Raw genomic sequence first — 23,931 nt, forward strand, 5'->3', positions numbered from 1 at the left:
TGAAGAGAGCATGACAACAGCCGAAATATTTAGGCAGTGGATCCCCGTCTGTAGTAATGAAAGCAGGAGGGACATTGTCAGGCGGGAGGAATTGGAGATTGAAGGTGAAAAGGAATTTTGCCTGTACGGGCAGTACAGGTAAAAAAGCAGTCATGTTTTTTTATTGATACGAAGACTAGTTGCGTGACATTTTGGCAAATTTCGGCATCACCTGAACTTATGCTGACACGACACATTCGATGCTGGGCTCGCGGTTGTGTAGGCACAGTCACGTGACTCTCCACACGGGCACCTGTTCGCGCCAGCCGCGGCGTATCGAGGCGAGCTCTGGTCGACTACAGTGCTCTCTGTCTCCATTTAGGACGTGAAGCCGTCACCAAGTCTACGCAAGTCGAGTGAAGCGTTCAGCGAGCAGCGTAAGTCGATTGCGAGCCCCCCCGGTCGTGCCTCAAGCGAGCACCAGGAGAGCCTGCTCGTTGCCCGGTCCATCTTGAGTGACATCGTGAACTGTGTGACGGAGGAGCCATCACAGCAGCCACCGAGCGAACACGACGAGGAAAGCACCATGCATAGGAGAACCTTGAGCGGACACTCCTTGAGCGTACTGCTCGCTGGCACGGAATCAGAGCAAGTCTCCAAAAACTCCACTTTCACCGTGGTAGATGATGAAGAGAACGCCCTGGTAGATCTGCGGGAAGTCTCGTGCGATGCCGGCGCGATGTACCAGGGGAACGCATCGTTGGGCAAGCTCGCTTCGAACGACCAGAGCGGCATGGCGCGCTGCAGCGGCTACCAGAGCGATACCTCGTGGGCAGGTACACCAAATTTGCGGTAAGTGGAAAGTTAATCGCGGCAGTGCTTCTTTTGCGAGCGTTTGGCCCGAGTGTCACGATAAAAGCTACTGCGCGAAGCAGTTTCGAAGAGGCGACACCTTTCGCCTGCATTCGACGCGCCGTACCTGCAACCAAATAGCATTAGCGTTGCGGTCAAATGAAAGATTCTTGTACTGCGGGCCATCGCAGCGTTTCGAAGTGCGCGGTAGACGCCGGGAGGATTTAACTTACCGTTCTGGCAACCTTTGTCACCATATGATTGCCCTACTACCGAGCCGTCACGTGACGTCTCATCAGCGGTGCTAGCGGCTCTAGCTTGGCTGGCAGAGCGCATCGTTGCGCTGTTTCTAGGGTCGCGTTCTGGGCGTGAGTAATTTTTTTCCCTTCATTTTTGTAATCGGAGGGTGTCGGCAAAGCTTGTTCGAACAGTTCTGCTCCTAGGCGGAAAGGCGTGCCGTAGCAGGCGATCGCTGTTGCCATTGCGACTTCGCGGAGCGCTCCCATTGCAGGGGCCGACTGCGTTGGCGCAATGAGCTGCTGCTGCGCTATTCGGAGTAGCATGGGCAGCCCGGGCACCGCCTGCATCGGTTGTGGCTGCCCGTCGCGCTGTTTCTCAGTGGCCCCGTCATTGCAGGGGCACAGCCGCATTGGGGAGCTCTCTTCTCGACGACAGCCCCATAAGAAGCGAACTGGCTTTCGTGCGGGCCACCGATGATTCTGGCACCACCGGCTCCATCCTCAACATCACCCAGAGCGAGGTAAGCGAACCGCCCTTCGCTCGTGTCTGAGCAGCGCAGCGTGGCTTCGTGTTCGAGGGCGGTCGCGCGGCGGGACATTTACACGGCGAGCCAGGTCGATGTCACCGCAGATACAGCATTCTAGCACCACTCGTGCCCGGGGCTTGTGTTCAACCGCTTCAGTGTGGTTGTATGTTACGTTGCATTGAATACAGTCCTTGAATACACTGTTTAGCGAGGAAAAAATAACAATTAACGCCAGTGTTGCGACTTCTGAAAAATTTGCGAATTTTCCGGAGTGCGACTGGTAACGGCTTCATTCCACCTTGCACAGTAGCCGAGGTGCTTTCATTGCTTACTGGCACGTTCCGTATTCCTAGATTGGGCGGGTAGCAGACCGTGCGGGAGACGGCAGCCGGTCATGCTAAGGAGTGGGTATCTTCGGAGAAGCGAATAATGAATGGGTGGTCGAACCTTTCCAATGTATTTTGAGTATAAATCAGGCGTTGTAGGCTGGAAGGTGATTAAATTATTGAACAGTTCAATCTTGCCCATGCTACAGTCCCCGTAAAAAAAAAAAAGTGACAAAAACGGGAAGGCTGGTGTAATTGGGATACAACCATTTTTCCCACAATGATTTGAGATGGCACATTGTAAAAAATGGATGGGCGGGGTCTTTAAAAGCTATAAAGAACCATAGTGTTGGCTTGCAGATGCACGCACAAAAAAAGAAATAATGCTGCTGACCACTTTTGGCATGTGGCATTTATGGGTGGTACTCAAATGCACTGCTAGCATGTGCGTACTGCACTCGTCCGAACTGTTAACACGAATGCATGATTGCGTGCCTGCCGAGACGACCACCGTTGTTTTGTTTGCCACTGATGCTATCGGTGAAGCTTTACGTATGGGCCAATCGCACCACTCACTAAAGGTGAGCCGTACGCACCTCCGTCTTTTTGGAGGACATCTGCGATTTTGTGTTCGGAAAAGCAGCATTGTGCTCCTTACTAGCATGATTGGTCAGATCGTGGAGTCATTAGTGTGGAAGGGGCATTAGTAATCCCATTCCTCACTAGCGTAGCTGCACAGTGATGGGAGTACCGTGGTCATCCTCCTCATGTGAGGAAGTCATTCTTGATCCGCATTCCCATTTGGGAGGGGGCACACGCACATTTTAAGCTCAGTATTGCCTCGAGAAGAAATCGGAGCAGTGGCTATGGGAGCGTTGAAATGTCTTCATAAGAGCATTTACCTCACGTGAGAAGGAGTAGCCGGCGCTAATATATGGCATCAACCTATCCTTTTTTTTTTTTTCATGTAATAAACAAAGAAGCAGAAGGCATGTTGGTTGTTCCTGTGCTCCTGGCAGCCACAGCTAAAATGGGTAGGGTTGGAACGACAGTTGATGTGTTATTAGCAACTTGCTGGCCAGCTTCTTTGAGTCTGGCTTCATAATTTCTGGCTAGCAGGTGCTCATGAGAGTCAAAAGTTGGAACACAAAAATTTGTTAATTACAAGGAGATACTTGAGTGGTGGGAATAGCTGATTGAACTAAGGAGCCCTCTACAGGTCTGGCTAGAAAGGTTCACCTTAGCTGTGGACCCGCCGTGGTGGCTCAGTGGCTGCAGCATTGTGCTGCTGAGCCCAAGGGCGCCACTTCGATCCCGGCTGACGTAGCTGCTTTTCTGATGGAAGTGAAAAGCGTAAACGGCCGTGTGTCGAGATTTAGGTGCATGTTAAATATCTCCTGGTGGTCAAAATCAATTCGGAGCCCTCCACTACAATGCACCTCATAGACCACATTAAATGCCGCAATCAGTTTAGCAATGGGCAGAAGTTCGGTAGAAGCATACTGGGGGGAGCCATCCTTAAAAAAAATGTTGCATGGGCTTTTATTCATACATGTTAATCTGAAGGGCAATCTAATTGCCAAGGTGTGGTTGAGGTGGTCGTGTTTATTACTCAACTTGTCCTTATGCGGTTTGTGGGGCAAGAAGCCATGTGAATCGAACAGTGCTTGTGAATAAAGTCAGGTCTTGAGAATTGTCTTAGTGCAGCTGCGTACTAGCTTCGCTCTTACATCCTTGCCAACTTCTAATTTTTTGTATATTTGTAATGCTGGCCTTTTGGACACTTGGTAAGTGACATGATTGCTTTTTCTTTGATGGTTTTTGATGGTTTGATGGGTGTATCGTAAATTTTAAGGGTTCACAAAACAGCTTAAAAGTGGATTGAATAGCTTGGGATTCGTATTATATGCTGAAAACACAGTGAACTCCCATTTATCACTGTTGTGCCTGGGCTGTTTCTCTGTTTTCAATGTGTGAACAATTTCTGTGCAAGAGATGACTACAAGAATGCTCTTTTTATTTACTGATATGTGCTTGGGTGGCCTCTGTTTTTGTGAGAGTAGAGTTGATTAGTTTGTTTGCCTTCCAACTAAAGCGTAGGAAGCAGGCAAATTTTTATTCATTGCAAACTAACATGTAAGCATGTAACTAGCCTCGAACTGGAATTTTGTGTGGGTTCGAGCTAGCGGGTAATCCATGATAAGACTTTCATGCGCCAAATATTTAGACAGGGAATGTAAAGGACAGAGTAGGATTTGACAAGGATGTGAGGAGCTTTACCATTCATACTGACTATGCAAGACAGATTGAAACCAGTGGGTGTTGTGTGAAACTGTAGGTAGCTGCAGCCTGCTGCCAAAACATCGGTGTGGTTTTAACTTTGCTATTAAAAAGAGGGTATTTCGCGGAGTCGTGTACATTGTGTCAGGCCTGAGCTGCCTACAGTTGTTGAATTTGCATATTTTTAAGCTGGAACAAGTATTGAACACCCACCCGGGAGTGTCATTAAGTTAATGGCATTTTTTTGTGACAATGTTAAGTCCAAATGTTCCGTGTTGCCATGTTGGTGATAGTGCGACACTTTTTCTTCACAGGCAAACGAAGTGAACTCTGCTGTGCTGTTGGACTTCAGTGAGAGCCCGAAGCAGAACGAAGCGTCTTCCAAGTCCACACTGAAAATTCCGGACTCAGAGCCTGATGGACTGAATCGTAATGTTGCTTCGTTCCGTACCAGGAAATCTTTCAATAATCTCGAAGGGGGGGCAGAAAACATTAAGTGTTGCCCCAACTTCGAAAGAGCTATTTGTATGAAAAAATTAAGGTTTTTTCAGAGTGAAAAAAACAAGGACCTAGTCCTAAGAGCAGTGTGTACGAGCAGAATAACGTTGCAGAGTTTCTCCAAGTGAAAAGCCAGTCGTAAGGGCAATGTGTATGACAAATTGGAGGTTTCAGAGCTTTTGGAGGAAAAAAAAACAGACGCAGAGTGTAAATTGATCACTTTGTTGCCTGCTTGTTGCTTAAGGAGGTGCAAGCGATGCAGTTGATGTAATCCCCGAGCCTCTGCATACGTCTCCTGCTGAATCTGGGGACCAGGCGGCTGCGAGTGTCCAGGTTAGTTCTGCTCTAGCTTGCCTTCTTTTGCCCAGTATTTGGAATGAGTGCTGCAGCTTTTCTAGTTGGGCTCTTGCATCTACCTGGGGCCAGTGCATGCTCACCTGTATCTTGGCCCAATCAAGGGCTTCTTCTGGCTCTTGGTCGTTTCCGAAGGCGCGCTCTGACAAGTGCGTGCCCCCTGATGTTGCGCTGATGAGCGTGGTCTTCCTGCCTGCAGGAGGGCCCGGACAAGGGTAAGACGGAGGGGGCATTACCCGTGGATTCCGAGGCCGGCCCAGAAGTCGCCCAATTTTCTGAAGAGGAGTTTCTGACTGCCGTTCAGCACTTCAACGAGGATTTGGACTTCCTTCAGAAGGTGGGCAGCTGTCCGCGGCTGGGCCGCACCAGCCTGGGGCGCTGCTCGCAGTTCCTCAACTCGGATCCCCTCCGCGACTTTGACCCCCTGAACTCGCCCAAGGTTGGCAAGGGTAAGTTTGTCTTCAGCAAGCAACCTGGGGGCTGTTGAGAGGCATAAAATGTTGATTCGCCAGCTGGCTGTTCAGAGTTGGGCGTCTAAGCGAGCAAAAAGGTAGGATCTCCAGCAAATCACTGGGTTGCATAAGAAATGGCCAAGCTATCCAGTGACAAGTTGCCGGTGGGTTCATACTGCTCAATGACCAAATTGTAAGCATGTTTGTTTTGTTTGAGCATTTGACTCAAGGGATGGAGGCAAAAAGTGAAAACTCCCTTGTGTTTGAGATTTTGGCGCACGTTAATTAAAGATCCCCAGGTGGTCAAAATTAATCCAGAGCCCTCCACTACGGCGCACCTCATCACCTGTGTAGCGTCGCCGCGTTAAACCTCATAATCAACAGATCATTTGACTCAAGGGTAAAATACATCGTGGTAAAACGTGTTATGATGTCAATGCTCTAGTTTTAAAGCAATAGTGCACTTTGGGGGAGCACTTTTTACAGCTCAAGTGTATCAGGCCCGGGTTCAGTAATGTACAGTCAGGTAACGGCCAATACACAAATGTTTGCAATCTGCATTGGTTGATTGCAGGGTTTAACGCGCCGATGCAACTCAGGCGATGAGGCGCGCCGTAGTGGAGGGCTCCGGATTAATTTTGACCACTTGGGGATCTTTAATGTGCGCTGAAATCTCAAACACACGGGCGTTTTTGCTTTTCGCCTCCATCAGAAAAGCGCCCTCCGCGGCCGGGAATTGAACCCGCGTCCTTGTGCTTAGCAGCGCAATGCCATAGCCACTGAGTCACCGCGGCGGGTTTGCAATCTACATTCTTTGTTTCATTATTTTTTAGGGTAAGTCTCGTGCCCCGCGCAATTCAGTGCTTTCGGATATGCCATACCGCCAGCAGTGGCAGCACCGGCGGCTTCCGCAAGAACGAAGAAAAAAAAATTCTTTTATAAAACGTCTAGCAAATGAGTTGCTTTCTAATTTTTTATTAAAATGTAAACAAATGTGCTTTTTGTATTCTATTACGCGATATAATAACAATTGCTGTTAATATGACGTCACTGTAACGTATTTATGACGTCACGCGGGGCAGGAGCCGTTGCGAGGGGGCTCAATCTCGTGCCCCGCGCGGGGTTCCAGACGCTGCCTATTTTTTAAGGATAACAAAATATATTGTACTAATACTACTGTTTGAATTTGTGTTGGTGCTTTAAAATATCTAATTTTCTTATATTTCCAATATTTTGAGCTGTCTACTCTTGGGAATATAACAGTGGCACCCACTTAAATATTTTGTAAAGAATTTGTAATTAAACTATAGGAGGCAGTGTTTGTTTGACACTAAAAGTAGTGTAAATTTGGAAGGGGCCTAGTGAATGGGGCCAGATTTGGTGTCTAAACTTGTCATTACAACTATTGGGGCATCCCATTACATCATTTTAGCCATTTTAAGTTCCAGTTAAGTGTGCATTAATTGTAAACACAAGTATTGTACCTATTGTTATGGTTAACTTCTTCACTTAACTTTCTTATCAAACACTTTAGTGCCTTTCTCTCATCTGCCATATACATCTCTATGCGTATTTAAAAAGTTTATCTTAACTGCACGCTTGTTCAATCTCAAATTTTGCAGGGAGATTGCATTTTATGGTTCATCTATTTTAACATACCATCAACACGAGCATTTACCTGCCTATTTATCAGCCGAAGGAAATGTACCATTTATCTTGGCTCTAGCCAAGTTGAAAGGTAGCTTTTGCTAGGTTTTTCTGCGTCAGCATAAAATGAAAATGTTATGCAGACGGGCCCGAAATGTTGTACACTGAAATTTCACGAGTATACCGCATGTTTCATAGTTTTAGTTTAAATTGAATTTTGAGTTGGTATTGCTTTACCGCGTGCAAGTAAAAGCAAGTTGCGCTGTCGTTCAGCAGCATGGTTGCCACCATTGATCTTGGTGACAGTCGGCGAGTGATGGTCACTTGGCGACTGGGCACCTTGCACATTGGCGGTGGAGCCGAGCCCCAGGAGCAGTTTAGGTTTTCTGCTTTCGCTTCACCAGACAGCCTGACCTGCTTCGATGGACTGGTCCTGCTGTGGGTACATGTCGACAAAAATTGGAGTTCAGTGCAGGGACCAAAATCTTGTCCTTGTAATTGGTGTCTCGTTTAAGAAATCAAATATTGTAGTCTTGGTATTATTTAACCAGTGTGGAATGAATGTCTGTTTCTGTCTCAAAATGTTAGCTTTTTTTTTTTTTTTTGCACCAAAGCACTTTGGTGCAGAAAAGAAAAAAAAACTTCATCAGAGAACTAGACCACTACAATGTAATCTTTTCATGCAGTGAAGAAGCGCATATGCCTGTTTTTTCAGGGAACTAAATCCTGATGCATAGTTTGTTAATGCGAAAATATTAGTTTACTATGTTGGTCAAAAATCCTGTGTGTATGGCGCACAAATAATGGCTCACTGCTGATAGGTTCGAATTAGGCAATTCCTTGTAAATGTGTGCTTTTTACCAATGTGCAGTATTACAGCGACACTCAGGTGAATTTGTCAGTCTTACTTGAGGCTGCATTTTGAAATTTAATGCAGTTTATTTGACTGTTTTATGGAAGTGTAGAGCCTTAGTTTATCAGTATAGTAGTGGTATGGGGTGGTAGGAAACGCCATGTGCTGTTCGTCGCCTCACTTGTTGCCTCAGTGAAGCATCGTTGCCTCACGATGCTTCACTGGCTTGAAGTGTTTGTGTTATCTCAGCCTTTAAAATATCGATTTTCACATATTTCAGGGTTAATGTCGACTTTTTGTTCACTCACAAGCTATGTACAAGCGAGCAATCCCCAAAATTTTAACCCTGCCAACATGGCCGTGGGTTGCCCTATCCGATGTCTGCAAATCAGCTTGGAGAATGGTGCAAAGAAGGCAGCACCCTCAATAGATTTTTTATTAAAAAATGGGTGCAAATTGGTCAGAAACAGCTCAGACCATGGCCTTTGTGTTTTATAGACTGAAATCTCTTAATGTAATTGGTCTTGTCGCAACTCACGTCAGTGGTGAATGAGGCTGTTTTTTCTCCTTGCTTTTTCTTGTCCTTTAAGCCCGCGTACTCATTTTAGTTCCTTGCTGGATTAAGCTTTGCTTTATGCTGGACTAATAGGTGCCATTAACACTCGTGATACTGCTTCCTGCTTTTTCATGACCAATATTCTTTTTAAAATGTCTTTACACACTTGCAGCTCCAAGCGAGGAAGTGAAGCCTAAAAAGCAAATCTCAGTGTAAGTGTATTTTTGTAGTTTTTGCTCATGTAATGGAGGTAATGTGCGCAATCTGAGTGCCCTTGTGGTAATGTCAAATCCAACACAACTTTATGCTCTGTTCCTGGCTGTAAAAGAAGTTTCGTGGCTCTTAATGTTTCTCTAAAATCGTAATTTGTAAATTTTTTTGTTACAATGGTAAGCACAGATTTGTTCTCTTCAGTTTCTTGGGTGCGGAAGGAGCCTACTTTTTACCCTACACCACCTCTCTTTTCATTCGTAGCACTTTATGCTTCCCGCTAGATTTAGAATACAAAATCTCCTTTCATGGGCGTGTTAGTTATTGGAAAAAGTCTCTCTTGTTACAGCTTTTATGGGATCATAACAGTTGATATATATAGTGGCAATTCATTGCATGCAAAATTATTAGCCATTTTGCTGTGTTGGTACTAAAAACAGATCGCTCAGACATTGCAGTGACAGAAAATTGAATATCGACCTCCTTGTTTTTGTATACCTGCAGTGCTGCTGTAGCTAACTTTCGTCAACATAAACCAAAGGTTATGCCTGGCATAAAGGAAAAAAATGCATCTGACAGATGCTTTGAAAGCATAGGCATGCCATGCAGGCAAACTTCAAGGGGAAATTTGCGCTTGCTGTTGTAACCTGAAAGAGTAGTATTGTTGCGGGGCTTGCGATGTGCATACATACAAAATGAAAAGGTAAAAGCGACGATGGAAGTGTATTGCAGCTAAACAAACGAGCAAAGCAGAAGCAAATTAGTTTCTCTGACTTGCAGCTGGCATCAGTTTGAGAAGGTAACAAGACACTGACAGTGTCAGGCCTTGCTTTCTTTTTTTCTCCGTTTTTGTACAGCCATGTCTGGAACACCTGTCGTAAAACAGCAGAAACTTCAGCTAATGGTTTGAGTACTGACACCAAATTTTTATGTTCCATTGTTATTGCTTTTGTATGCTTAATGGCCTAATAATGCTGCAACAGCACTTTAAATACTTAGGCGTGCAATAATTATTAACATAAAATAACCTGAAAGGAGTCGTTTTTTTTTTTTTTTTTTTTTTTTTTTTTTTTTTTTTTTTTTTAAAAGCTCGGAGGTTGCGTACTGCGGGACTTTGTCATGACCTCGCCGTTTTGCGCGGACGGCTTAACACTGCAGAGGCCGGCGAAGGTGTTGGATTCCACCAAAGTTGCACTGCCTGTAGGCATTAGGACTTCCATCGCACTGAATATTCGATGAACCCCTTCCAATGGAGGCGCAGGTGGCAATTTGTTGCTATTCTCGGTTATATATCAGCTCCTGTCCTGTATGTGGAATTTTTTGTTGCCAAGAGTGCCATTCCTGCACTGGTACCACGTGTAGTAGTGGATGCATGTACCGTTTCAGGAATGTTGCTGGTGCCGTGCCAGCCACTCGTCACGAGTTCCCACCATACATCAGCGAATTTTAGCATCTCAGCTACATCACCCAGTTTTCCCTAACACGGGGTGACGTCGCGCTTATGTCAATTTTTTGCGTGCTCTCCCCGACCTGTTCGGTTGGCGCAATAAAGGAGTTAAGGTATGGTCCACATGTCGTGGACCATCCATACTTTAGACAGGGTATTTAGACAACAATCTTCACCTCCCTTGAAATACTTCATTTCACATCAATTCTAGCCAATTTTTTTAAGGGCAATTTAGTTTCCTCTTTCTTGCGCATTAATACTAGTTGCTTCATAGTAACCCAAGCTTGTGTTCATTTTCTGAAAAGTCGACACTAACTTAGCCACTTGTAATGCCTAAAATTCTTGTATAGTCTACTGCATTTTTATAACCCACGCTTTTTTCCCTCTAAAAAATTGCACCATAATTTAGCGACGTGTAATGCATGAAATCCTTGTACAGTAAAACCTCATTACAAGAGACACTGAAGAGGCCCGGGAAATGTGTAACTTGTAACCATAGAGTTTCATACTAATATATACTAAAGGGAAATCTGGCACCGCTGTCTAGGAGAGCCGCGCTTCGGCAAACGTTCCGTCATGTACTGGGCAGGCACGTTCCACTTGTTCTTGGCATGGCTGATGAACAGGCTGAGAAGTTGCCTCTAACTGCAAAAAAAGCAATATTACTGTAGAAGGTTCAGCAAATTTGTTTTGTTATTATAAAATTGAACCTCCAAAAACATTATTAAGTGCGAATGCACTTTATAAGCGACCCCAAACCTTCCACCGCCGGCAGCGGCGGCGGCGTCCGCAGACCTCCTCTCCCTAGCAACGGCGTGGAGCGGAGAGGAGCGTCGGTAGCAACGGCGCGGTGACGTCACTTCACCACGTGACCGCGCTCGCTCCGCCTCCTCGCCGTGGCTGCGCGGGTGCGCGCCGCTCCCCGCACCGCTCCTCGCGCCGTGACGTCATGGTATGACGTCACAGCGCGCCTCCTCTCCCCAGCAGCTGCCGCGCGCCTCTCTCTCCACCGTGACGTCACACTCTCTCCTCTCCCCCTCGCTCGGCTGCAGCTGCCGTGCGCCGCTGTCCCTCTCCCCTTGCGCTCGCCTCCTCTCTCAGCCACCTGGCTCGGCGCGGCGTACCCCCCTATATATGCAGCGATAAACTGCCAGACCTCCGTGGGTCGGCTCGCGCGCGCTCACGGGCGAATGCCAACGCATTTTAACTTTACTCCCCCTCATAGCATCACCCCGTGCATTCGCACTTAACCATGTTCACCCTCGGGGAAATGCTTGGGAGTTTTTTTTTGTCAGTGATTCAAGCTTCATGCACGATGAACAAGAAAAAAATGTTACCCTTTTTTGTTGCTTTTGGCTTTGAGACAAAAAAGAAGCCATATGGCTAGCTAAGCCAAGTAGGCAAGGAATGTCGCTAGCAGCAATGGCGGCACCCACGACGGCGCGTGACTGCAGCGCCGAATTTCCCCTTTAGTGTATATTACAGTCTACGCCCATTACAACGGACCTTTTTAATCCGGAAAAAAATGTCCGCTGTAGCCGAAGTGTGCTGTGTCCGACCGAGAGGGGGGGGATGTATATGAGCGCAAAAGTGGCGCGGCGCTTACGGGATGTCCGCAGCGCAGCTGATAGTGGCTCGTGCAGTTTTTTGGTTCTCTTTCGCTTCTTTTTGCCTTTCCGCACCCTAAACATCTTGTTATTGTGATGTCTGTAAGCAAATAGTACGTTTAGGGCATTTTAAAAAACAGCTGCGTGCTGATTAGAGTTGTTAGAGTGCTCGAACGCCAACAAGAGCTAACCGGGAACGCGGTACTGCGCACTTCTTCGCGTCGGCGACGGCAGCGGCATATCACCACTGTCACCTCCGAATATCTCAGGCGCAAGTGAATTCTATTGATGCCTCGTTTAGACCTGATATTGGCACTGTGAGAGGTAGGTTTCGTTTTGCAGCGCGGACAACGAATTCGGCCTTGTTTTCAATGTATAAGTCCAAAAATATCATTCGGGGAGGTGATTACCTAATATACCTGGCAATAACTTGTGCCTTTTATGGAAATAGTGGCCATGCGAACATGTTAATTATATTCCAAGTATATATGGGTCGTTAAATATGTGCCCACTCCCGCCTGATAGAACGGACCAAGGAGAGTTAATGAAACTGCGGAAAAATAAATGGTCTGCCAAGTTTGGAAGCAATGTAATAGTTCATGCGAGAATGAAAAAAAAAAAAAAAACAGTGCAGCTTCGCAAATCCTAGAGACGTTCGTCTTACCTTAAGCAAGGTTGACCTCACTAGACCAACTAGATGCGAAATGCACTGATGTTTTCCAAGACTGGGAGGGGGAGGAGGCTTAACTATCGTTTTGTACAAATGCGGAGCGAAATCAAGGAAAGGTTGTTTTAGTAAATCACACACAAGGTGCACGTTCACCTTCATTTTGTTTATCGACTCTAACGAACAGGGGATCACTCGGCGGACACATTTTTTGAAGTACAGTAAGGAAGTTCACAAGCGATAAAAGGTGTCGTTGGATTGAGTGTGGTATCTGATAAGGCCCTTTGATTTCACTATTGTGCTAAATTCTGCAGGCTCCCTGTGTCATATGATGATGTTTTGAGAAAGCGTTTAGTCATGGCCGCGGATATAAGCGGAGGATATATGTAACCGATGACTGTTTGGGGAAGCTCACCTCGCGACAAGACGACCCATCCGTAAATTCTTTGTGCTGACTGCCGCATGTAATTTTGCATTATCAATATTGCCTATTGCGTAGAATGTCCGTGATATTTATGCTACATTGGCTTGTTCAGGGTAGTGATCAATATCCGAGATATGAAGCGTAACTGGTGGGCTGTCAGGTATGAGTGCTCCGCTATATTATGGAACCACACGAAACCGATTTACATTGCAGTGTATAGCCGTAGAATGAGCATCTGAATGAACGCTGCTTACGGAGTTACTGTTAGTAAATTTCAGGGCAGTGGAATTACTATCAGATCCATGCATATATGCCGGTTTCGTGACACTGGCTTGTGACACACACCTGGCGCTTATGCAGACCGAATGTACCACAGTAAGATGGCGTCAGAAGCATTTACACTCTCGTTTGTGTTGTTACACTTGTTTGTCTCCTGTTCGCACCACGTTTGCAAACAGAGTGACTGTTCCACATAAATATGTATTTCCAACGCATTCAAACGGAAAATATAATTCGTGAACGTGCCTCGAAAGCAACGGCGACAGTGGTGAGTGGGCCGGCAACTCCTGCGACTGCTTTCGAAATGGGCCGCTAGGGCGATTTCAGTGGCGCCCCTACAGGCAGCGCTTGAGGCGTATAGAGACATTGTTCTTTCCACATGCCTGCAGTACCTCCGCAGAGTGTTCGCGCGAGGGCAACGATCACCTAAAGACCGTTTCCAAAGCTTAGCACCGGCACCCGGAAAAGGCCATGTGGTCAAGTGTGTAAAGATGCATGATGAGCTGAGCAAATAAAGCAACATAACTAGGTTAATATAAATATCAACCAGTTACAAAAACCAGTTGGGGCCATCTGAATTAGTTAGGCCCTTTTAAATCCCTTCGTGACAAGGCAGAATTGCCTGAAACCGTTCGTCACACAAATCGGATCGCTGCCTGACGTTCCCGCAAGGCAGCTGCCACATTTTTTATGATTTTAGTTTGGACGCTGAAACAGCTGATACGAAATAATCTGATGCACAGCTGTGAAATCGAAAGTTAGATCATCTGGACTGCCCACGGCCACCGGCAGATTGCACACAATGTATGGGAACCAACCTCCTTAGCTGAGACATTTCTTGCATTTTTCACCGAACGGAACGGAAACGATGCGTGCGTAAGAATAATAAATATTGAACTTCATTGAGCTCGAGTTCTTTATTACATAAAAAAAACTGACGAGGGCAGACTTGACTCCGCGTCGGCCACTTCGCGTACTCTTTAGCGCTATTGCTCAATCTCACTGGAGTCGCGTTTATCAGCAGCGGCGTTGTTCTTGACGGTCGAGTGGACCGTCTGCTTAGACAGGCCTGTACTTCTAGCAATGTTGGCCTGTTTATGCCCATGTTCAACAGCGTTAATTATGCTTAATTTGTCTGACGGTGATATCGGCTACCCTGCTGCTCATGCCGCTGCTCTCTCTCTCTCTCTCTCTCTCTCTCTCTCTCTCTCTCTCTCTCTCACACACACACACACACACACACACACACACACACACACACACACACACACACACACACACACACACACACACACACACACACACACACACACACACACACACACACACACACACACACACACACACACACACACACACACACACACACACACACACACACACACACACACACACACACACACACACACACACACACACACACACACACACACACACACACACACACACACACACACACACACACACACACACACACACACACACACACACACACACACACACACACACACACACACACACACACACACACACACACACACACACACACACACACACACACACACACACACACACACACACACACACACACACACACACACACACACACACACACACACACACACACACACACACACACACACACACACACACACACACACACACACACACACACACACACACACACACACACACACACACACACACACACACACACACACACACACACACACACACACACACACACACACACACACACACACACACACACACACACACACACACACACACACACACACACACACACACACAGGAACAAGGCCACTGGCACTGGCTTGGCTTAGCTGTGCCAATGACCTGGCTGCCAACAATGTTGCCAGACATAACAGTTTTCTTGCCAAACTAAACAAAGAAAAAGCATATTGGGTGCCGGCCCCATGGAAGTTTGCTATAAACATTTAGTCAAAACAATTTTCGCCTAAAATTTAGTCTGTTGTAGCCGATAGTCTGCTCTACCCAGGTCCGTTATGAGCCGAGTAGACTCCATTTAAAATGCATGAGGACCAAACAAACCAACAAAAATGCTCTGTTGTAACCGGAAGTCCGTTGTTGCGGGATCCGCTGTAACGAGCGTAGACTGTAGTATGAAACTCTATGCTTGTAACTACGGGCGTTGGCAGGATTTTGTCTTGAGGGAAGCAGACCCATTGTATTGAGGGGTAAGAGGGAGAGGGCGAGGGGGCGGGGCAGTTGGGCTTGGCTGGCTTGGGGGGGGAGGGGGGGCAAGTGTCCCTTTTGCACCCCTCCTGCCGACACCCATGCTTGTACCCAAGGTCACTTGTATGCAATTTTGCTAATGTGGGGAACATAGGAGAACAAAACAATAAGGGTCTCTTGTTATGAGGTTTTACTGTGTTATCTATAAGCATTTTTCTCAAATTTCAGTGCACCTGAAGCTGACAGCACCGAGGTGATTGACCTGAACACATCAGAGACTAAGGTGAGAAGTCTGTCAAGTTTGTACAGTCTTCAACGAGGCCTTGCGTACTGCTAGTTTTGTTGTAGAGAGCAGAGCAATCTCATTAATTCAACTTTTCCTTGTTCACACTTTTAGTGTATTTGAACTCCCCACGGGGTACCTGCATGCATTTTCTGGTTATCGGTTTTCCGATTCAAGCTCTATTTAATTGGGACCCTTTCGAGTTCGAATTATCCAAGTATGACTGTAGGAATGTGTACCAGCAGAATTTTACCCTTTTGTTATGGTGCGAAATGATTGAACTCAAGCTCTATTTAATTGGGACCCTTTTGAGTTCGAATTATCCAAGTATGACTGTAGGAATGTGTACCAGCAGAATTTTACCCTTTTGTTATGGTGCGAAATGATTGAACTCTGGCATTTTTAACGAACTAATTTCCTGCTCTGCGTGAGAAAAATTAAGGTGTGGGCATTGAAAGTTATTGTTGAAAATGTTTTTCTAGGACCTCTTGAACCTCTCCGGATTCTCTCCAGCCAAGACTGAGCATCTGCCTATAATAGAGGTGAGCTTTTTGTCTGTCAGCACATGTACAACTCTCTTTGAAAATGTGAGGAAGGCATGCATGGTCAGCAGGCAGGTAGTGGGCATGTGCCACGTGGCTGCTCATTCCGACTCTTAATGGACTGGCTGTGAAGCACACTTAATGTAGCGCGTGGGGCCAAGTGCGTGCCTGTTCCTTTGAGCGTGCCTGTTCCTTTGAGCCCACTTGTATTCTCTGTTAGCACGAACAGCTTCGTAGTCTTTTGTTAATGACATGATTTTTTAGATGCGGAGCATCTTATGGTCGGGGCTATGTCCCTCCCTCCGCCGTGCGGCGTCCACACCCCCACTGCGCATGCCTGGCCAGGCACCGGTGGTGATGATTGTGGCAGGATGCCCCTAGGGATTGGCCAACCAAAGAATCCATCACGAGATAGCTTTGCGTTCAACCACCGTCGTCATCTTCCCGTAGGGGAACCCTGAGTACCACACCCCGACTGCGCATGCCTGGCCAGGCACCGCTGATGATGATTGGGTCAGGATTCCCCTAGGATTGGCCCACCAAAGAATCAATCACGAGATAGCTTCCCGTTCAACCACCGTTGTCATCTTCCCGTAGGGCAACCCTGAGTAGTTCCCGCTGATGATGATAGTGGCAGGATGCCCCTAGGGATTGGCCCACCAAAGAATCCATCACGAGATAGCTTCGCGTTCAACCACCATCATCATCTTCCCGTAGGGGAACCCTGAGTACCACACCCCGACTGCGCATGCCTGGCGAGGCACCGCTGATGATGATTGGGTCAGGATTCCCCTAGGATTGGCCCACCAAAGAATCCATCACGAGATAGCTTCGCGTTCAACCACCGTTGTCATCTTCCCGTAGGGGAACCCTGAGTAGTTCCCGCTGATGATGATAGTGGCAGGATGCCCCTAGGGATTGGCCCACCAAAGAATCCATCACGAGATAGCTTCGCGTTCAACCACCATCGTCATCTTCCCGTAGGGGTACCCTGAGTACCACACCCCGACTGCGCATGCCTGGCCAGGCACCGCTGATGATGATTGGGTCAGGATTCCCCTAGGATTGGCCCACCAAAGAATCCATCACGAGATAGCTTCCCGTTCAACCACCGTTGTCATCTTCCCGTAGGGGAACCCTGAGTAGTTTCCGCTGATGATGATAGTGGCAGGATGCCCCTAGGGATTGGCCCACCAAAGAATCCATCACGAGATAGCTTCGCGTTCAACCACCATCGTCATCTTCCCGTAGGGGAACCCTGAGTAGTATGCGAGGCATTCCTCCTCTCCTCTCCGACGCTCCTCTTCTCTCCGGCATTCCTCCTCTCCTCTCCGAAGCTCCTCTCCGGGATTGTGCAACGAATGGCAGCACCTGCGGTAGCCGCTGCATACTCCGCTGGAGGCGCCACTGTAGCTCCGCGGTATGAATGACTCATTCCGCTCCCCTCATTCTCCTCCCGCAATGCCGCGATGAGTCAGCGTCAACGCCAGTGTCAGCACCGCAGACAGCGCCGCGAAGAAGAGGGCTCGAGCCGCTGCCGCGAAACAGCAGCGGCGACAAAACTCATCACAGGCTTTTTAAATGGCAAGTGAATTAACACATCCAAAGAAGTAGGCGGAAAGGCTTCCCAGCCATGTCAGGGGAACTGCCCTAACACACTTCAATTAAAAAGTTCTTGTAAAGTGGCCCAGGAAACTCTGTACATGGCCTTTGCCTTTGTGTACATTAATTTGTTCAGGGATAATCAGACAACGTTTAGTACTCACATCAGTGTTGTTTAAAGAGAGGGACAGTGATGTGGTGTCCACCGAGAGGTGTGCAATCATGGTCTGTCTCAAAAATGACAATTGCATGTGATACGTTTCTTTTCTTAACAAGGAGCATATTGAGGTGCAATTTTTGCATCTACCTGTCATTTTCTGTGTTCTCACTGATTTCTTCTCAAAAAGAATTAAGCCTGAATCAAGGGTGGTACAGCTGTGCCAGTGGCGCCAGTGCTACATTTGCGACTTGCTGCTACAAGATGTGTCAAAACCACAAAGTTGACCCAAATTGCGCCCGCGCTGCGCCAAAGCACTAAATACGACAGCCCTTTTCGATCCTACGCTAGTTCTAGCGGATAGTTACAGCTATGTAAGAACCTGTGGTTTGTAAGTTTTGTGTTCAGCATGTCAGGAGGGGTGGCGGCCGTATAATGTCGCTCTCACCATTCCTCAATGGCTCCCACCCATGGGGCCCTGCACCCACCCATTCCCGGCGGAATTACCGCCATGGTTACCACTGGTGGCTACTTTTGAGAGGCCCGCCTGAAATCATGAGTGGCGACATGACAAATTTCCGGCGATTTTCGGCTAAGGACTCTGTCAATTAATTTATGGGTTCCAGTCGCTGTTGTGATCCTCGTTTGCTTCCCTCGCCCGCTTCTTTTTCTCCATCCATCCCAATGGCAGGGCAAAGCTCTGTGCGTGATGCGGTGTTGAGGGGTTTGTCTCATTTCGCCCAAGGCGCGTCGCATGTCTAGGTGGGGACGCGGGGGCAGGCATCAGGGGACTGAAAGCAGGACGCAGCTGGCACAGCTTGCGTGAAATCGTCCGCCACCGCAGTTCAGGAACCGTGCGGCTAGCTGATTTTTCAGCACGCTTTTGAGTACCTATTTATTGAAGTGCAGACACTGCTTTTTTTGTGTGTGTCTGTGTTTTGTCAGATAACGAACGAAGACATGCTGCGTCCCTGGCAACGAAAACAGTTTTGCCGGTTTGAAGCGTAGCAGGCGGCCCAGTTACACAAATGCAATTAGAGAGGGGGGGGGCAGAAGGCACACAACCGAAAACTTCCTGCCTAAGGGCAAAGGGTCTGTTGTGTCCCCGCAGAAATGACAAGCTAACGCGGGGAAACACTTAAAAAGGAGGTTTATTCCGGCAAAAGAAACGAGCACTGCTTTTGTTGGGGCGGCGTTGGCGAGGGAAAGCATGTGCCCTCGTAGGAAACGCTAATTGGCATGGGTCACGGGGGCCCGAACGCTCCCTCGCTACTCAAGTTGTGTTCCCCCACAGCATAGACACAACATAACTCCCTCCCTGAGAAGATTGCCTTGTAGGGGCCAGGAAGTTGTTGCTACCGTGTGGACCTGCGTTGGTTGGGTGCCTTGGGAGCCAAAGCGGGTGGGAGCAAGTTATCTCCAGGTGCAGCTGGAGGCATCGTTTTTCCCGTCTGTGTTGAGACGGCACTTCCCATTGTGAGATATGAAGCCCTTTTGAAAGGTGGTGACACACTACTTTCTTCAGAGTGGCCTGTTTCCTTCGAAGACGGCTGGAAGGGTGAGGTGCAGGCGTTGTCATCCCGTCAGTTTGGACAAGCCATGATCGCAAGCCTATTGGTTTTTTCACGCTCACTGGGACCCATTCTGGCTTTTGTTGAAACTGGCGGACGAAAACGGCATCTCCTTTTTGTACGGTGGCGTTGGTCGGTCATGTGTATCGTGTGCGCACTTTAAAGTTTGCTCTGGAAGAACAGCTGTGAGCTGTGTTCTCATCTCGCGTGGGAACATTAGCATTGCAAGGGTCTGGCCTGTGGTGTTCTGCACTGTTGTGTGTTGCTTAAAATTTGTAAAGGGAGCGGGACATGCATCACCATACTGACCCACTCTCGTCCTTGGAGGGTGCCCTTATAGAGGGTTTTAGCATTCCATCTTTTTCGTCCTTTCCGTATGTACTGTCTGTACCAAGACCCGCCTGCACCTGTGTGCGCGAGCACGGCGAGGAGACTCGCACCCCACCAGGGTCAATGAACGCGCATAACAAGGCGGGGGCGGCCCAGCGGAACTAAGCTACCCTACTGGAACAAATGCGCAAGTGCCCAGTCAGGTCCCGATACGACTGGAACAGACAGAATGCTAAAATTCTTTACAGATAGAATGCTAAAACTCTTTTAAAGAGTTTAAGCACTCTGTCTGCTCTGTTCGTGCCGTGTTTACCAGGACCTGACTGCGCCTGCGCACGCATTCACGGCGACAAGGACACCCTCCACCGTAACGAATGTGCAGGCCTGGCAAGGGCCGGTCTGCGGAACTACCGTATTTACTCACGTAATGAACCCACTTTTTTCGTTCTAGAAAATTTGGCATAAATTTGTGGAGAGGGTTTATTATGCGGGAAAAAGTTGCAAAAGATTTTTAAAAGTTGAAATTTTCTACAATAAAGACGCTGAGAGAAGCGCTTTTGAAACGTTACCTTTCTAGTAAAAGCACGTAGATAATTATGCAATGAAATTTCTTTTTTATTCACATGCTAGTGGCCTCCTACTCGTCGGGCGGTCTTCCTCAATCGAAGTCGCTTGCCGCTTCACATTTGTTGTTGGCCCATGGCGCATCGTCTTCCGTGCCGTTAAGGCACTCCGAAACTTCTTTTCACACACCGGGAAACTCCCCTTCTTTGGGCCCACGAAACACATGGCGATCCCTTTGCATCACCCAAGCCTGTTGTTTTCGCCAATAGCGTACACGCACTGGGTCAACTCTCAAGTGCCACCCAGCAGCGCGGTTTCCATGTGCCTCGACACATGCTCCACCACCTTCAGTTTCAAACTGGCTATGTTGCTCATGTACTGACCCATTATACGCTGCGCACAAAGAAAACCCAAACACAGCTGAAGAAAACCATGGAGCGTAATGGCAAAGTTGCAGAACAGCACAGAGCAGGCAAGGGGTTTGGAGTATGTTTGGTGCTTAGTTCACACGCTGCTGCGCTTTTATGGCGCTATACACGAGAAGATTTTTGTGTTCAACAGGTGGCGCTCTTCAAATGCACAAAATTTTAAATTGTGAGCCACTGCATTCGCGCTCATGTTGCCAGCTACTGTTGAGATTTCGTTTTAATAGAATGTGTTTTTACAGGTTCTGTGCGTACTGTGGCATGATATCAAGTTACTGCCATTTTCTTGGGCATCAGCAGCCATGCCAAGATAAAAACATACTCCCGCTGCATTTTTTTTTTTTATGCGAGGTGACAGAAAAGGGAATTCTCAAAAAAAAAGGGGGGGGGGGAGGGGGGGCTTTATTACGTGAGTGGGTTCACTATGTGAGTAAATATGGTAATCCACCTTACCAGAATGAATGCGCAAGGGCCCAGTCAGGTCCTGGTCAACACCGAATAAAAAGGGCAGAACTCTCTTTTAGCTTTCTATTAGCTCAGCCACATAACGTTCTGCTTGGCCATTTGTTGCTGGGTGGTACGGGGAGGATGTGACACCTGTGGTGCATTGCATTTGTGACGCATTTGCACAAAAATACGTCATTGGCATAGTTAACGGATGTAATCGTTATACGTATGTTGAGGTAGTTGATAGAATGGATTAAAAAAAAATGGAAATAGAGAAAACACAAATATAAAACATGAAAATGAGCTAACAAAATAAAATATGCCTAAAAGCTATAAAAACTATTGCTTTGTCATTATTTAGTGATGGATGAAGCTCCTGAAACAAAAGCAAGCAAAATAACCATTGTATTTGGCTACTCATAGCCAAATCTTGCTATGAAAACACACAGTGTAGACAAGTGGCGTAAGAATGCTTACGCATTGTAGTGATTAAGCTGTAATCTGAATTTTCGCAAAAATTTTTTTAGAGGGCAGGGTGGCTAGGCAGCACACAGATCTGTAAGAAAGTGGTGAGCTGGGCAAGTTTGTACGTTGATATCTCGGCAACAGCACTGCCACAGTGTCACAGATCTGCTTCCCTGAAAGTTGAACATGCATTTGCTGCAGGTATTTCGAGCTGCTCCAAAAGTGGGTTTCTGGGCTCCAAAATGCAGTTTTTTGTGCTCCAAAAAGTGCTCCAAAAGCTGTTCTAGTTGTCCCACCCCTGCTGAATTTTAGCTTTGTGTATCAAGTTGTGCAAATGGGAGTCATAATTCATACCCAAAAGCCACCTGATGTTCATTTTATGTGCGGGAGCATTTATACATGCACATTTGCCGTTGTAAGATATGTGGCAAATTAACAATGTAACACCTAATTGAAGCTTTCCAGTTTCCCCTTTTTCTGGCTGTGTTGTAAGCCTTAAAGGCCAACTGCTCTCAAATTTTTCATTGTCCAATTTGATTCGTATAAGTAGTCTATGCTCCTAAAATCACCATGGCGAAATCCTAAGCTTCGTAAGCACAGAGAACACGAGGTACTGTCGTTCAAAGTACCTCCGAGCAGACGATGTTTGCACCTGGCGGGGAGTCGCCGAAACAAGTTCCGAGCGGCCTGTGACGGAGGTTGGGGAACCTGTCCCGTGGGGCTCGCGCTTCTCCGGCAACTTGCACAGTGCGCCACCGGGCGCAGGGATGCATTCGCCCGGGGTTTCTCTGCTATAGTCGGTGACAGCATAACTCTGCAGTGGCTTTTTCAAGATCAAAGGGATTTTGTGTCCATCCGCAACCAATGGCGTCTCACCGTTTGTGTGCCGCCGGCGACGTACGTTTGAGAGAACTACTACTTACAATATGGCCGCGCTCGCTTGGAAGATATTGTACCGACTACATTTCTTGACAATGAGTGCACATGCAAAGAGAAGAAATAATCGCACTGCGACGAGCCCGACCAAATATAGCTGATGACCGTTATGTTTCTGCAAGCAGACGACGTTAAAGTGGGATTCACACGACGGAGAACCCCTCTCTTTTTGGCCCGCGGCGCGGGAGCCGCTCACGTGACCGGTTTTAGTCTCCGCCTCTCTGTGGGGATAGCCCGCGGTGGCTCCGCGAAAGAAAATGCCTCCGCATGTTTTCGCTCGACGGCGGTGGCCCTCGGCGGGGAATGGAACCTGTTCCTCGGCGCTGTCGTCTGCTAGTCTCTCCGCGTAGCTCCGCACTTGTGGATGCGCCGCCAGGCCGGATAATCCGGTTACGTGCTGTTGACGTCACATATCCGTCCGCCTCCGTGAGAGGGTTTCTCCCTCGTGTGAATCCCGCTTAAGCGACGTGCAGCGATCGAAATTCGAACTATTCAGACCCAAAAATCGTATGCGCGATGTTTATATGTGTATTTCTGTTGTATAACTGTAAAACAACACAGATAGCCTTGAGTTAAATATAAAATACACTGAAAATAGTTTGTACCAAGAATAACCTTTGTTTGAATGTCTTTTTTTTTTAATCCTGAGCAAGTTTTCAATGAATGCAACTTCTTTTTCCTTTGAAAATCATTCATTCTTGGGAATGAAACATATATAAAGACTCTATAATCAAGTGGTTATACTGTCAGCAGCTCATATTAGTAATCATGGGTATAAACAGCTGCAATATAACGAACTATTTTTTGTAACCACAGAAAGTCGGGTAGCGGCCACACAACGCGTGTAGGTGGAGCTCCTGCTATGCTCTTACACTGTCATTGTAATGGTGCCGCCAATCCCCGAAGGGCTATGCTTGCAATTCGAGGACAATAATGTCCCGGTGCGCGAGCGCGTGAGCGGATGGAACGCGACGGGGCATTATGGTCCTCTAATTGCAAGCATACCCCTTCGGGGATTGGCGGCACCATTACAGTCATCAACTATACACACACTGCGCTGTACCGCCATCGCCATCACATGTTTAAAACTAGCAATATCCGCCACTTTTTTTTTTTTTTTTTCAATGCAATAAACATCAGGAGATTAGAAGCTTACAAACTATTCACGTGCTTGCTAACGTTCTAGAGTAAGCAA

At 47.3% G+C, this 23,931-nt stretch overlaps 1 protein-coding gene across 3 annotated transcripts in view; it reads left to right on the forward strand.

Annotated features, from left to right (window-relative positions):
* LOC144155450 (uncharacterized) overlaps nt 1-23,931 on the forward strand; it is a 65,223-nt gene that overhangs the window by 8,914 nt on the left and 32,378 nt on the right. For 2 of the 3 annotated variants that reach the window (XM_077686895.1, XM_077686896.1), the window contains 8 exons: nt 362-831; nt 1,468-1,591; nt 4,518-4,640; nt 4,945-5,034; nt 5,255-5,504; nt 8,736-8,775; nt 15,643-15,697; nt 16,180-16,239. In XM_077686895.1, the coding sequence (XP_077543021.1) occupies nt 362-831; nt 1,468-1,591; nt 4,518-4,640; nt 4,945-5,034; nt 5,255-5,504; nt 8,736-8,775; nt 15,643-15,697; nt 16,180-16,239 (1,212 nt within the window). The remainder of the gene's footprint in view (nt 1-361; nt 832-1,467; nt 1,592-4,517; nt 4,641-4,944; nt 5,035-5,254; nt 5,505-8,735; nt 8,776-15,642; nt 15,698-16,179; nt 16,240-23,931) is intronic. The other variant, XM_077686897.1, reaches the window with a different exon arrangement.

Source organism: Haemaphysalis longicornis, unplaced genomic scaffold (assembly GCF_048455015.1).
Source record: "Haemaphysalis longicornis isolate Haplotype H1 unplaced genomic scaffold, Haemaphysalis longicornis Haplotype H1 scaffold_1, whole genome shotgun sequence".
In the NCBI taxonomy this organism is placed as follows: Eukaryota; Metazoa; Arthropoda; class Arachnida; order Ixodida; family Ixodidae; genus Haemaphysalis; species Haemaphysalis longicornis.